This window comes from Peromyscus californicus, unplaced genomic scaffold, assembly GCF_007827085.1.
Source record: "Peromyscus californicus insignis strain IS unplaced genomic scaffold, ASM782708v3 Scaffold_3__1_contigs__length_106647218, whole genome shotgun sequence".
Lineage (NCBI taxonomy): Eukaryota > Metazoa > Chordata > Mammalia > Rodentia > Cricetidae > Peromyscus > Peromyscus californicus.
Genome location: NW_026294551.1, coordinates 36,253,631 through 36,268,608, shown reverse-complemented (window position 1 = coordinate 36,268,608; position 14,978 = coordinate 36,253,631). Strand labels below are relative to the sequence as shown.

Genomic DNA, 14,978 nt, shown 5'->3' with positions numbered 1-14,978 from the left:
CTAAATTTGCATTTATGTATGTATGTTCTTTTTTGAGACAGTCTCACTCTGTACCCTAGACTGGCCTGGAACTCACAGCAATCCTCCTGCCCTGCCCTCCAGAATTCCGGGATAACAATCATGAGCCACCATGCTTAGCTTACATTGGTTTCACTTTAAAATGAAAACATTCATGTAGGAGCCATGCTTCACACAAACTTGACAATTCCAGTTGGATCCCTGGAACCCAAATAAAGGTAGGAGAGAAAAAAAAAAAAAACAAAAAAATCCCACAAAGTTGTCCTCTGACTGCCACACCTGTGCGAGCACCACCCATCATCACACGTGGGCGCAAATAACATTAAAATATTAATGATGAGACATTCATGTAGCAGGAAGGGTAGAATATATGCAAATGTCTCAGAGAATTCATGGACAATCTGTAGCGTGGCCTTCAATTTTCCTCACCCAGGACTGTAATTTGTGAAAACGCTTGAAGCCCAAAGCCTTCCATTCAGAAATGAAACGGGCCAGGCATGAAGTCAGAGGCTTGTAATCCCAGCACTAAGTGAGGGCAGGAGCAGGCCCACCTTCCATTAAAGCCAGTTCTAGGCCAGCCTGGGGTATGTTAAGACCATGTCTTTAAAAAAAAAAAAAAAAAAAGAAAAGAAAAAAAAGAAAGAAAGCCAATGTACTGATCACAGTGAGAAGCAGATCCAAAACAGGTTTGAGTTTTTGAGGTTTTTATTTTTATTTTTTTTAATTTGAGAGAAATTTAAGGACAGTCTCGAGGTGAACGGATTCAGTCACACCAGTGACTTTGGCAAGATAGCTTAGAGGTTAAAGTCAGATAGTGACAGGCCAAAAGACAAATATCACTGGACAATTAACTCACCAAATATCACCCGGGTCCCTTCAACTAACCTCCCACGAAACACTTCATTTCAGGAATCCTAGGAATCCTGTTATTTACTTGATGTATTAGATTTTCCAGAAGGACTTTTTTTTTTCTTTTTCTGTTTTACCCCACCCCGTCCTTCTCTTGTTTGTTTTGTTGGTTTTTTTCCGAGACAGGGTTTCTCCATGTAGTTTTGGTGCCTGTCCCGGAGTTCGCATTGTAGACCAGGCTGGCCTCGAACTCACAGAGATCCACCAGCCCCTGCCTCCCGAGTGCTGGGATTAAAGGCGTGCGCCACCACTGGCTGGAGAGATGGCTCAGCCCTTAAAGGCTAGGCTCACAACCAAAAATACAAGGGGTTTTCTAAATCTATTTTCATCGCCTCACACACTCCCCGGCGCTTCTGATATCCGGTTCTGGCACGAACTAGTGCGCCCTGCCCAACTTCAGGGTTGGAACCCGAATCCAGGTCACTCACAACCTCTCGCCCTGCCAGCCCAGTGAGTCTGGAGTGGCTTGCAACACGCAGCCAGAAGCCGGGTCCGACCTTCTCGTCCGACCGCGGCTCGGGGCATGGCCCTGCAACCTCGGTCCGAGCCCCGCCGCCGAAGCGGGCTCCCGAACCTACTCATTCTTAACCACAAATCTTGCAGGACTCCGAGGAGTGTGACCGATTACAAATTCACGCAAGACGTGACGGCCATGCAGACTTAATTTAGTGCATACATCTGCCACTTGGCCTCTCGCAGAACAGCGGCAGCGGCATTACGACGGGGCGGAGCCAGAGTGCTTAGAGGCACCGCCCTTCCTCCTCCCACTTCGGTGGGGGCGGGGCCAGGGTGCTCTGGGCGGGGCCTAAAGGCTCACCTCTCCTCTCAGAGAGGGCGGGGCCGCGGGGCCGCGCGGGGCGGGGCCTAAGGGCTCCCTTCTCCGCCCGGAGAGGGCGGGGCTTAAGGGCGTCCTCCTCCAGCCGGCGAGGGCGTGGCTTGGCGGAGGCGGGCCGCGCACGACGACGTCTGGGGAGCGCGCGCGCCGCCGCGGGGCTAGGCGGAGTGTCGGTGCTGCTGGTGGCGTCCGAGGCTGGAGGCTTGGCGAGAAGGGCTTGTGGCGGCGTGTCGGGCTGTTGGTATTGTGGCTGCCGAGGCCACCCGCTCCTGGTCATGAGAGGTCAGGCCTGGGGAAGGGCGGTGAGGCCGAGGGTTTCCGGGGAGAAGAGCCGAGGTTCGGACGTGGGTGGAAAACTCGGTCTTCGCGGATTCCGGAAGAGTTGGCGTTTTCTTTTCTTTCTCCCTTTCCCCTTGTTTATGTATGAAGGAGGGCAGGAGGGTAGTTGTTTTTGTTGTTGCTTTAATAGCAGAGACACAAACTGTCCTGTCCCAAGTCGCTCTTCAGAGAGTGTGGAGATAGAGTCGCCGAGGCTTCGGAGCCTCGCCGAAACGTCACACAGTAACTGCACGGCTCCTGAGCAAGCCCCGGCCGCTGCTTGCACCCTCGCGGGGGGAACGGGAGAGGCCCGGCCGTGTGGGCTCTGCGTTTCGTCAGGCAGGGCAGGCGTGTGACTCGAGCACCCTCGTCCGAGATAACACTGGATCACGGAGGGATCTTGCCCTGCCCACAGCCTCCCCTCTGACACCCCCGCCCCCCCCCCCCCCCCCCCGCCGCACACCGCCCATGGTGGCATTTTTTTTCAAGAAGCTAACTAAAGCATCACTTAGCAATTGCATGATGACTCCCCCTAAGGACCCCATTTCAAGGGTATTTGAGTAACATTCTTTTGGGGAGGAACAACACTGTTAATTACTGAAAACCTTATTAGGTTTGGGAAGGCTTTTTCAGCATTAAAAGGAAATGTGTAGGTCACCCAAATGAAATGTTTTATCTTTTGATGCTTCATAAGGCACTGATTTTTTTTCCTTTTAAGCATTAGTGAATCTTTTTAAAATGTGTTATATTTATTGTGTGTGTGTGTGTGTGTCAGAGGACAACTTGTGGGAGTCACTTCCGTTCCTTCTACCATCTGGGATCCGGAAGTTAACTCAGATCAGCAGACTTTACTAGGCTAGAGGTACCTTTACTCACTGAGCCACCTCAACTTCCCTTAGCAAACTTTTTTTTTTGGAGGGGAGGGTTCGAGACAGGGTCTCTCTGTGTAGTTCTGGTGCCTGTCCTGGATCTCCTGTAGACCAGGCTGTCCTCGAACTTACAGAGATCCTCCTGGCTCTGCCTCCTCGGTGCTGGGATTAAAGGCGTGCGCCACCACCGCCCAGCACTATCAAACTTCTTAATGTGGGCTCTACCGTAGAGTACATATACCTACATGTTCAGTATGAGTACTGCTACTCACAATGGTATCTGCTGGGCACCCATTCTTTGACTGTTGGCTGATGTCTTTTGGCATTAGAGAAGTCAAGACATGTACAGTGCAAACGTAGTTCACTAAATATGCTTTGTATTTTAAGTAACCCCTAAATAAGTTAAAAAACTCATTGGTTTGCCAAGTTGACTTTGGGACTGCGGTAGGGACAGCAGAGCCTTGGCAGTATTGAAGCAGAGATTGAAGAAGTGGTATGATAGCAGACTGGAAGTCCATCTGTGACTATCAACTAACTACTCCTTTAGTGAATAAAGGACACCTAATGAACAATACGCTGCTTGTGATTAACTGTTAACTTAGAATGCATTCTGCTCTTTGATTTTATTTTTAAGGAGAAAGAGTCCTGAAGCAAAGACATCTTAGAGAAAAAGTATCCAAGGACCATGCAGGCCAGCTGTCACCAACTGCACAATCCCCCAGGCACTGCAAGTGATGAAGATGCCTCAGCCTCCCGGTGTGTTCAACAATCACGATCCACAGAGGGTTCTTCCTTTCATCCTGGAGACGTACATATCCAAATAAACTCCGGACCCAAAGAATATCCTCAAGATCCGAGCTCTAGAAATCCAAGGTCAGGTGTCTGTAGCTGTGCCCGTGGATGTGCACATGGTCGTTTCCGCAGTCACTCCCACAGTGAAGCAAGGCCACCTGATGACTTCGCCACAGAGTCCGGAGAACATGGAAGTGGCTCCTTCTCAGAATTCCGCTATCTCTTCAAGTGGTTGCAAAAAAGTCTTCCTTATATTTTGATTCTGGGTGTTAAACTTGTTATGCAGCATATAACAGGTAGGAAATGATAAAACATTGACTAAATTGCTGAATTCAGTTTCTCTTTTTACTGACAATTTTAACCTATATTTTGGTTGCTAGCTTTAAACTTATGTTTTATTTATTTTATTAGCATATATAATCTTGTTTTTTTTTTCTTTTCTTTCAATTAACTAGAACTTATTTTCTAACAGGAATTTCTCTTGGAATTGGGCTGCTAACAACTTTTATGTATGCAAACAAAAGCATTGTAAATCAGGTTTTTCTAAGAGTAAGTATAAAAAGCAACTAAATTATTAACTGTTTCTCTCTACAGAGTTAGAGATAACTTTGAGAGAAATAGAAGTAACTCTCAAGAAGACTAGAAAGCAACAGGATAAGTTGTGATATCTACTACATGCTTAATTTTGTTTTCTAAATGACTTGGAATAAGTTACTTTCGTTGTTTGGGTCCTAATAAAGACAACATAGACAAGAGAGTTAGAAGACTTAGAAGACACTATTTGATCTAGTTTGGCAAGGGCCTTTGTACTTTGAGTTCATTGGAACAAACTAAGTAGTATAATATTATTAAAAACTTCAGTTAATGTACCATAAGATTGAATATAAGTAAAATGGAGCATTGAATAAATGGGCACTGGGTGTTTTAGGTGTCTGTCTGTAGGAGACAGGGTCTCACTATGTAGCTCTGGCTGTCCTGACCTCAAACTCAGAGTCCACGTGCCTCTGCCTCCTGAGTGCTGGGATTAAAGGCATGCCCTACCATGAATTTTAAAAAAAATTAAGCCCAATTTTTCTAGTAATATAAAAGTTTTAATCATATAAATTAGAAAAAACTCCAAGAGTCTATACCATTTTACCTTATGAGCACTTTCTAAGAAGGGATAATATCCGGGAATTTATAGTATAGCCTAGTAACAAAAATTTAGTGTATAGTTTAAAACTAGCACAGGTTAATGCTGGGCATGGTGGTTTTGTTCATGTAATCCCAGCACTGGGGAAGGTGAGAAGGAGGATTGCCATGAGTTCAGAGGCTGTCTGGAATATGTAGTGAGTACCAGTGCTACAGAGTGAGACCTTGTCTTCAGAAAATAAAGTAAATAAATGATAAAAATATTAGTACAAGGTTGGGCATGGTATCACATGACTTTAGTCCCAGTACTCAGGAGGCAGAGGCAGTCGGATCTGAGTTTTAGGCCAGCCTGGTCTACAGAGCAAGTTCCAGGACAGCCAAGGTTACACAGAGAGACCATGTCTCAAAAATCAAATATATATATATATATATATATATATATATATATATATCATATATATATAAAATAAATATATATATATTAGTACAAGGTTGATTTCTGTAATGTTATAAATTTTGCCTATACATTATGTCTGCCTTATCCACATAGTTCAGAGGCAGTTTTATATCGTATTAGTGTACTGGTGTTTTGACTGGCAGGAAAGTCAGGTGAAGAATTTTCCACATGGAGCATCATGTTAGTGCTCAAAAAGTTGTTCAGTTTTTGGACTAGGATTGTCAACTGTAAAACTTTGAATTAAACTAGTAATTAAAACTTGAATTTCAAAGATCAAAATTATTGCATATTTATGAACTGATTTACTTACATGCATTTTTTAAAAATTTCTGCTTTGTGGAAGAGGTGAAGATTGCTTCATGCAGGTCCTTTATGTCAGTGTGGAGATTTGCTTCTTTGACTTCTCGGCCTTATGTTTTTAGAGGCTTTTGTGGGGTTAGTGATTTGAAACAGGGTCTCTCTACGCAGTCCTGGCTGTCCTGGAACTCTGTGTAGAGCAGGCTGGCCTGAAACTCACAGAGATCCGCCTGCCTCTGCCCAGCTTGTATTTTTAAGTTTTGTTTAGAGTTTTGTTAATTAAGGACTAATTAACAAAAACAGTGATTGTGATAATGAACAATTTAGCAGGTAGTTGGTATTGTATTAAGAATAATCTAAAAAACATTCTAAGGTAACAAATTCATCAGGTGAAAAGATATTCAATAGTACTAGTAATTCTGGCCTAACACAACACTTAAATAAATTCCAAACTTGTCTCTCTTTCAGGAACGGTCATCAAAGATTCAGTGTGCTTGGTTATTGGTGTTCCTGGCAGGTTCTTCTGTTCTTTTATATTACTCCTTTCATTCTCAATCACTTTATTACAGGTAATTAGAGATCCTAGTATACTTGTTGCCTATCATTTATTCCATGGCACTTTGACTATGTCTTACTTGCACATGCTGCTTATTAAAGTTCAGTTTTTACTTGTCTCCTTTCATGATTGACAGGTGTAACTTACAGACTTGTGTCCCCAGTACCTTGGCACATAGTATGTGCCCAGTAGATACTTTTTGATAAGTGGATTTTTGTTTGCTGTTTTTGAGACAAGATCTCACTGTGTAGTCCAGGGTGCCCTCCAACTTGCAGTCCTCCTGCCTCAGCCTCTTGAATGCTGAACATACAGGTATGTGCCATTCACACAGTTTTAATCAGTGTTTATTTAGTACCATTAGGTGTTATCATCAACCTTTTGTTTCTAAAAATGAGTCATTAAAACACATGTTGAGATGCATTTTCATGTCAGATATTCTGAACTTTCAGCTTTAATCAGATAATTAGAAGGCCTGGGTTCAGTGTAATTGATGTGGACAAATCTGGGCTGTAATGAGTGGCAGAGAGAGTGTGAAACAATGACCTCTGGGGCTGGAAATACAGCTGCATGGTTAAGAGCATTTCCAGAGTAAACTCCAGCTCAGGGGCTCTGAGCCATCTGACACCCTCTGTTGACTCCACAAGCACCTGCAAGCACATCCCATCCCCACAACACACACAAACACATACTTTTAAATTTGGTGTTTCCAGAATATGTTTAGTACATAAAAAAATCATGATGTCGGGCGGCAGTAGCACATGCCTTTAATCCCAGCCCTCAGAAGAGCCAGGTGGATCTCGGTGAGTTCGAGGCCAGCCTGGTCTACAGAGCGAGATCCAGGACAGGCACCAAAACTACACAGAGAAACCCTGTCTTGAAAAACAAAAACAAACAAACAAACAAAATCCTAAGACTGGCTGGGCATAGCCTATAGCCCCAGTGAGGCCTGGGTAACATAGTGATACCCTGTCTGTAAGAACACACAAAACAAAAGGAGCTCACAGACACAAACTCAACCAGGGAAAGAGAGTTTAGATGGAGGAGAGGGCCTAGCCCCAGGCATGAAAGGAGGCTACCTACATTCCTGACTTAGAGCTACTGTAGGAGTGTTTTGTTAGATGCCAGAACGAACAGATGAGGGCTATCGTTTGGTAGTAGAGCACTTAACTATTTCATGAAATTAGTAAAATACTGCAGCAAACTTAAAACCTTTGCCACTACTTTACATTTGTATATTGCTTTTCTCTTGGTAGCTTAATTTTCTTAAATCCTACACTGGACCAGTTGAGCTTCTGGGAAGTTCTTTGGATTGTTGGAATTACAGACTTCATTCTGAAGTTCTTCTTCATGGGTTTAAAATGCCTAATTTTATTGGTGCCTTCTTTCATCATGCCTTTTAAATCAAAGGTAAGTAACTAATGCTTATTGGAATGATGTTAGCAAAACCTACTAATGCCAGTTAGTCTTCATTTAAATGTCTCCTAGTTTAGAGGCCAGAAGAGGGCATCAAATACATTTGAGCTGCCTAATGTGGGTGTTGGAAACCCAACTCAGGTCCTCTGGAAGAGCAAGAAGTGCTCTTAACTGCAGAGCCATCTCTCCAACACATAAATAACCTAATTTTAAGTACCTTCATTACTTCTGCCTGGCAACCATTTGCTCAAGGACTTGAACTGAAAATACTAACTTAATTGGCTAGAATCAGGATTACATTTGCTTCTGGGATAATTGAAAACTCAATCTTCACATTATAAAACAGATTTATAATTCTGTTTTGGTCCAAGCCATTGCCAACTGATAAAATGACTACATAAGCAGTCACTCAGTGGGTGACAATGGTATGTGATAGTCAATTTGAGTTTGTCAGTGTTAATCATAACTCTGAAATATAATTTCATGTGATTAGTGTATTATATTCATGATGTTCTCTTTCCCATATTAAATGTCTGCTGTATGTTTAATACCTTGGGTAACTGCATTTATTTCTTTTTTCTTGTTTTAGGGTTACTGGTACATGCTTTTAGAAGAATTATGTCAGTATTACCGAATTTTTGTCCCCATGCCAGTTTGGTTTCGGTACCTTATAAGCTATGGGGAATTTGGTAATGTATCAAGATGGAGTCTTGGGATATTGCTGGCTTTACTCTACCTCATACTAAAAGTAAGTAATATTATAGCCCTGGCAGAGTAACTTTTCTGATTACTGATTTTTATATTATTACTAAGTTGCCTCAAATTTTATGTTCCTATCACTAGTTGAAAATAATGGCAGACTCTTTATCTATTTAGAAATGTAGAGCTGGCACACACCTGTAATCCCAGCTACAAAGAAGGCTGAGGCAGGAGAATCATGAGTTTGCCAGTGTTGGCAGCCTACCAAGACCTTGCCTCAATAGAGAGATCCAGAAAGGGTAGGAGAAAGACCCTAGTGGTTGGGGAACTAACTGCAGTGGTTCTTGTTATGCTGCTCAGGGTGCCTTGGCCTCCTGAGCAGCCAAGATTAAAAGTACCTGCCACCATGCCAAGTTCTGTCTCTGTTTTGCTGAGGAGTCACAGAGTAGACTTACATACATGTGGTGTTTAAGGAGATGAGTAGAACACACAAACCTTCACAGTACCATTTGTGATACACACAGTTCTCAAACCCATGGAGTAGCTTGTTCTCTTCCCTGTGTGCCAAGTCTCAGCTTAGTACTTTATCAATCTTTTTGTTTTGTTTCGTTTTATTTTTCAAGACAGGGTTTCTCTGTGTAGCTGTATGAAACTTTGTGTGTATGCATTGGGGAGGTTGAGACGTGATCTCACTATGTACCTCTGGCTGTCCTGGAACTCATGTAGACCAATGAAACTTTTTGGTTTTCTGAGACAGGGTTTCTCTGTGTATCACTGGGTGTCCAAGAACTCACTCTGTAGATCAGGCTGGCCTCAAACTCAAAGATCTCCTGCTTCTGCCTCCCAAGTGCTGGGATTAAAGGTGTGTGCCACCACGTCCTAGTGAAATTTTCACGACTAAATGCCAAGGGTATTTGAATCAAATGAAGTTGATGCCTCCCCTTTATTATTTTGTATATGAGTGATTTCCCTGTATTTATGTTTGTGCATCACATGAATGCAGTGCCCTTAGAGGCCTAAAAAGGGTGGAGTTACAGATGGTTGAGAGCCTCTCTATGGGTGCCAAATGGGTGCTGAGGATGGATGGAGGAGCTAGCCCCCTGCAGTGTCTTTGACATAGGCTTATTTGTCTTAAATTGTAGCTCCAGGTTAAGAGGTGGCTCAGTTCTATGCACTAGTTTATTAAACTTGAAATGACTTATAGTTGGAGGACTAGCTGTGGCATACAGTGGATATTAGGTTAGGGTTTGGAGTTAATAAACTATCTCTTCCTCTTTCAGCTTTTGGACTTCTTTGGACATCTGAGAACTTTCAGACAGGTTTTGCGAGTATTTTTTACACGACCAGTAAGTACTTTTTACCAGTTTTATCAATAGAAGTTCAGGAGACGTTTCTCTTCTACTTTGAGATTGTTTTCTAATGTTTTGGCACTTGGGGCTGTAACAATTTAGCAATTTTAATTCCATGAGCAGTTTCTTAAATTTCAATGCCCACCAGTTAACTACAGTGCTTATGTATCTGAATGCCTGTTTGCCCTTTCAATGTCTTTGTCATTCTGAACCTGAGGCTCAGTGGTAGACACTTAACATAGCCTGTACTAGAAGCACACAGCAAATAATTCAGCCCCTGGACATCTTTTAGGATTTATAAATACACTTTTAAAAGCCCTGTTACGGACTTCTGTTCCTTTTCCTTTTTTAATCCACAGATGTTTGCTTTGTATATTTTCTTTTCTTTTTTTTTTTTTTTTTTTTTTTTTTTTTGGTTTTTCGAGACAGGGTTTCTCTGTGTAGCTTTGCGCCTTTCCTGGAACTCACTTTGTAGCCCAGGCTGGCCTCGAACTCACAGAGATCCGCCTGGCTCTGCCTCCCGAGTGCTGGGATTAAAGGCATGCGCCACCACCGCCCGGCTTACTTTGTATATTTTCATTAACACTTTCCCTATTCCACTTTCATGAAAACACTTGAGTATAGTTTCATTTTGAGGATGACTCAATAAAAATCATGTCTCTGTAGTTTTCTTACTAAGGGAAATTTCCTCTTACTCAATTTTGCATTAGAAAATGAAGTTTTCTAGGCAAGCACTCTACCAACAGCTGTGTCTCCAGCTCATATTTTTTAGGAGGAGGAAAAGGGATGGGCAGGGAAGAGCCTCTGATCCCAGGATTAAGTTAAGGGCCAGCCTGAGTAATTTAACAAAGTCTGAGCCGGGTGGCAGTGGCGCACGCCTTTGATCCCAGCAGAGCCAGGCAGGTCTCTGTGAGTTCGAGGCCAGCCTGGTCTACAGAGCAAGATTCAGGACAGGCACCAAAACTATACAGAGAAACCCTGTCTCGAAAAACAAAACAAAAAAATAAATAAAATCTGAAACAAAACAAGTAAAAGGAAAAAAATTATCTACAGAGTAGTTCAGACTAACTGGCCAAGGTACCTTTTCTTTAAGGTAATTAATGATATGAAAGCAAATGCTAGCTGGGTGTAGTGGTGTATGCCTTTAATCCCAGCATTCAAGAGGCAGAGGAAGACTAACCTCTGTGAATTCAAGGCTAGCATAGTCTACATAGTGAGTTTAAGGACAGCCAGGGCTACATAATGAAACCCTGCTGACACAACAAAAAGAAAGTAAAAAATAAAATGAAATGCAGAGTTTAGCTTTAAGTTAATTCAGTTGATGGTTGTAAGCATCAGCCATTTCACTTAGTTGAATCTAGTAAGATTAGTGCTGAAAATAACCTCAAGAAAATGCCCTGTGAGCTGTGGGCATAACTCATAGCCTGCTTGCCTAGCACATGTGTGAGGCCCTAGGTTCAGTACCCATCAGAGAAGACAAACAATTAAACACCTTCATTGTTATCTTCAATGTGAGACAGAGAGGGAATCAGTTACTGACACAATTTATTCTTGAACCTCCCCGAGAGATCCTGAGTACATATATGCATACATGTCAGGGTCAGTCTTCATTTAAAGGGATTCTCCAAACCACAAAAATGGTTGGTTGGTTTGTGACAGTTTCTCTGTGTAGCCCTGGCTGTCCTGGAACTGGCTCTATAGACCAGGCTAGCCTCAAACTCAGAGATCCATCTGCCTCTGCCTCCGCTTCTCCAACCCTCTCCAACCCTCCAAAAATGATACTCTAAAAACTTTCCAGCATAACTATCTGCAGTGTATTCTGCTAAATAGGGCTTTATTGAAGGGAAATTGACATCAAGACCATCTAAACAGTATCTAGACTTGATTCTGAAATCTATATTATCAGTTTCAAACTTTTTCAAATTTTATCCTTGAGTTTTGGTTTGATTTTGTTAGCCCACTATAACTAAGACACATCTTGCTTTATCCATGACAGCACCAATGTTGTTCAGCACCTTTGCCCTTCATATGTACAGAGAGCTTTCACTGTTCTTTTTTTTTTTTTTTTTTTTGGTTTTTCGAGACAGGGTTTCTCTGTGTAGCTTTGCGCCTTTCCTGGAACTCGCTTTGGAGACCAGGCTGGCCTCGAACTCACAGAGATCCACCTGGCTCTGCCTCCCGAGTGCTGGGATTAAAGGCGTGCGCCACCACCGCCCGGCTGCTTTCACTGTTCTTAATTATCATGTATGGTTAATTATTAAACCCTGCTGACTTTAGTAAAAAAGCCAAGATCTTAAAGAACTCAAACTACTTTTAGGACTTTAGAATAACTTCTTTAGTATGTCTGATTCTGGGCCTACTAAATCAATCTCTAGTGTGGAACACAAACTTCTTATTTTTTTATTGGCATAGTACTGGGGATTGAGCCCTGGGCCTTGCACATGTGTTACCACTGAGGTATACCCCGGCCAGTTACGTATTTCAAAACCAAACTCTCCACAGGAACTACTTCTAATGGAATTTGTTTTCATAGAGTTATGGAGTGCCTGCCAGCAAGAGACAGTGTTCAGATGCGGATGGTATTTGTTCAATATGTCAAGCTGAATTTCAAAAGCCAGTTCTTCTCCTTTGTCAGGTAAGATTTCTAAGCAAACTACATATAGTATGTTTCTGTGACTTGTGAAAATTATGTTTATGTTTGTTATATGGCAATGAAAGTAATATTTAGTGGAAGGTTACATTCCAGGCATATACTGTTAATTTATTCAGGATGGAAGGATGTGATAGATTGTCTAAATCATTCCCCGAATGTTCTGATTTTTGTGCAGAGGAGCATATGAAAGGGGAGGGAGAGGGGGAGTAATTTGGTTAGCAGCTTAGATACCAGAGCAGTTGACAAACAGGTTCTATTTCTAACTGGATACTAGTCTTGCATCAGTGGCAGCATTTGTTACTAAATATGTAGGGCTCCTTGCCATATTTCATAGTAACTACTAGTAAGTTACCATTAAGCAGGTAAGTGATCATACTTAAAAGGCAGCATCTGGTAAAATAGTTAAGTCGCAGAGGCAGAACACTTGTAATGAGTGGCTCTACCATTAAAAGTCATTTTCTCATTTGTAAACTGCTGGGATTGATGCTCTCTAAAATCCTTTACAGCTTTAAAGAATGGGATCCTCTAGAGTGTTACATATAAGATCTGGTTCTTCATTCCTTTACAGCATATATTCTGTGAAGAGTGCATTACCTTATGGTTTAATAGAGAGAAAACGTGTCCACTGTGCAGAACTGTGATTTCAGATCATATAAACAAATGGAAAGATGGAGCCACTTCATCGCACCTGCAGATGTACTAAGTTGTACAAACTATTAAGGCAACAAAACACTAATTTTACCTGAATATGGTAACTATTGATAAAGGCATCATAATTGATTTCCAGGAGTAGAAAAAATGTTTCCAGATGGTTTTAGGGTATCACGAGACATGTTTGTAGTTCAATTTCTCTAAGATTAAGTTCAAGAGCCCTGCATTTTTAAAGTAAGTATACAACATTTATCCACTTATTTGACAGATAATTGCAGTGTTAAATTGGAAATGGGTTTTCTTGTCAATGATACCGAAACAGCAATTAGAAACTAGAAGTAGCCATTTTAAAGGGTGCAGGTATCGTTTCCTGACATGGTTTTCAGAATAAAGATTTTGCATAATATTTTAAGATACATAGTATCTGAAACAATTTTCTTCATGAGATTTTTATAATTCCCATTCTAAAAATGCTTAAATTTTTCATAAAATTGTATTTTTAAATGAAAGTTCTAAATGCTATATTTTACCTATAACAATCACATTTTCTAAGTGAAGATTTATTGAGGATGATATATTTTAATACTGTATTATGTGCTATGACTAGTAGTGAGAATAAATGATTTAGATCATTCACCTTGTGGACCTTGTATGTGCTTCTTGCCATCACCTGCACTGTTCACAGTCTTGTGTCTTGTGTAGTACCATGTAATAGCTTGAAATAACTATTCAAATGATTTGTATATGGGCTGAAGATGTAGGTTGGAAGTTTTACAATCACCATTAGCTGGGATATAAAGGCTTACACTCAAGGGGTGTGGTAGAGCTGCTCAGTGTGCACTCTGTCCTGGCTGAATTCTACACTGAGGAGAAGGGGGGAAACAGGAGCCTGCTGTAAAGATTGAGTAGCATGGCTAGTTGTCTCCAGTTAATTTCTGCATGGTAGAAGAGGGAATGAGGCACTTTCTCTTTGCTTGTGTTTCCTCTGAAGAATCTGAAATCTAATAGGTCTAAAGGGCTGCTACTGCTAAGTTAAGGGGTAGACCCAATTTGTCTTCAGTAACAAGGAAATGAGAGTGGGAAGCAGTTGAGAAGAGGAAGAACACAAACCTGCATTATTAAGACAGGTGTAAGCACAGCCTGGTACAGTGGTTCTCGCTGTCATGGTAAGCCTGTGGGAGGCGCACTAGGCCATGATGTCAGGATGCTATAAGCAAAGCTGCAGCACTGGAAATTAGCATGGATGGGAAACTTATCCAGGATCCTAATACAAATTCATGTTACATCTGAACACACAGTATTTGAAGTAGGGTTCTTAAATCTGTGAGTTTTCTAGAAGTGTAGCTATCCTAGAGGCATTGGATACCCTTCTCTCCTTCCCTCCTCAACAGGGTCAGTCTCTGTAGTCCACCGTGCCCTGGAACCCAGACAGGCTTGAACTTGCACAATCCTCTGGCCTCAACCTTCCAAATGCTGGGATTTGGAATGAGCAACAGCTTGGATTTCTATGTCAGCAGAAACTACCAGTTTCTTCCTCTAGTGTATATGCATGAAGCCACCATTTTTTCAGTGCTTAAGTGACACTCTGGAAACTGTGGACTGCACAACCTAATAAAGACATGTTAATATATGCTAAAGTATTATAGATTGATTGTAAAGTACCAATGATTTTCACTTGTGGATAGTATGGCAGTATATATTATTTCTTAAGATACAATTCACTGCCAGGTGGTAGTAGCACACACCTTTAGTGAGTTCAGGGCCAGCCTGGTCTACAGAGTTCCATGACAGCCAGGGCTACACAGAAAAACCATGTCTCAAAAAACAAACACAAACAAAAGACAGGCTAAAATGCAGTGGTTCTCAGCAGTTAAGCATATGTACTACTCTTCCAGAGGACCAGAGTTCAGCTCCCAGACCCACATCAGGTGCCTCACAACTACCTTTAACTCTAGCTCTAGTGCTCCAGCACCTTTAGCCTCTGCAGTCTTGCACGCACACACACCATAGTTAGAAGGAATAAAAATAAAA

The 14,978-nt window shown here is 41.9% G+C and overlaps 1 protein-coding gene across 1 annotated transcript; it reads left to right on the top strand.

Annotated features, from left to right (window-relative positions):
• Positions 1–1,930: 1,930 nt before the first annotated feature.
• Rnft1 (ring finger protein, transmembrane 1) lies at positions 1,931–13,583 on the top strand. Its single transcript, XM_052759924.1, has 9 exons — positions 1,931–2,044; positions 3,584–4,037; positions 4,214–4,290; positions 6,095–6,195; positions 7,436–7,589; positions 8,185–8,343; positions 9,575–9,640; positions 12,177–12,278; positions 12,865–13,583. Exons 2-9 carry the CDS (start codon positions 3,635–3,637, stop codon positions 12,997–12,999), a joined length of 1,197 nt encoding a protein of 398 aa, XP_052615884.1. The 5' UTR covers positions 1,931–2,044; positions 3,584–3,634; the 3' UTR covers positions 13,000–13,583.
• The last annotated feature ends 1,395 nt before the right edge of the window (positions 13,584–14,978 follow it).

Coding starts and splice junctions, on each gene's coding strand:
- Rnft1 (XM_052759924.1), top strand. CDS start 3,635: ATGCAGGCCAGCTGTCACCAACTGCACAATCCCCCAGGCACTGCAAGT. Junction 6,196..7,435: donor TCTCAATCACTTTATTACAG/GTAATTAGAGAT, acceptor TTCTCTTGGTAG/CTTAATTTTCTTAAATCCTA. Junction 9,641..12,176: donor GAGTATTTTTTACACGACCA/GTAAGTACTTTT, acceptor TTGTTTTCATAG/AGTTATGGAGTGCCTGCCAG.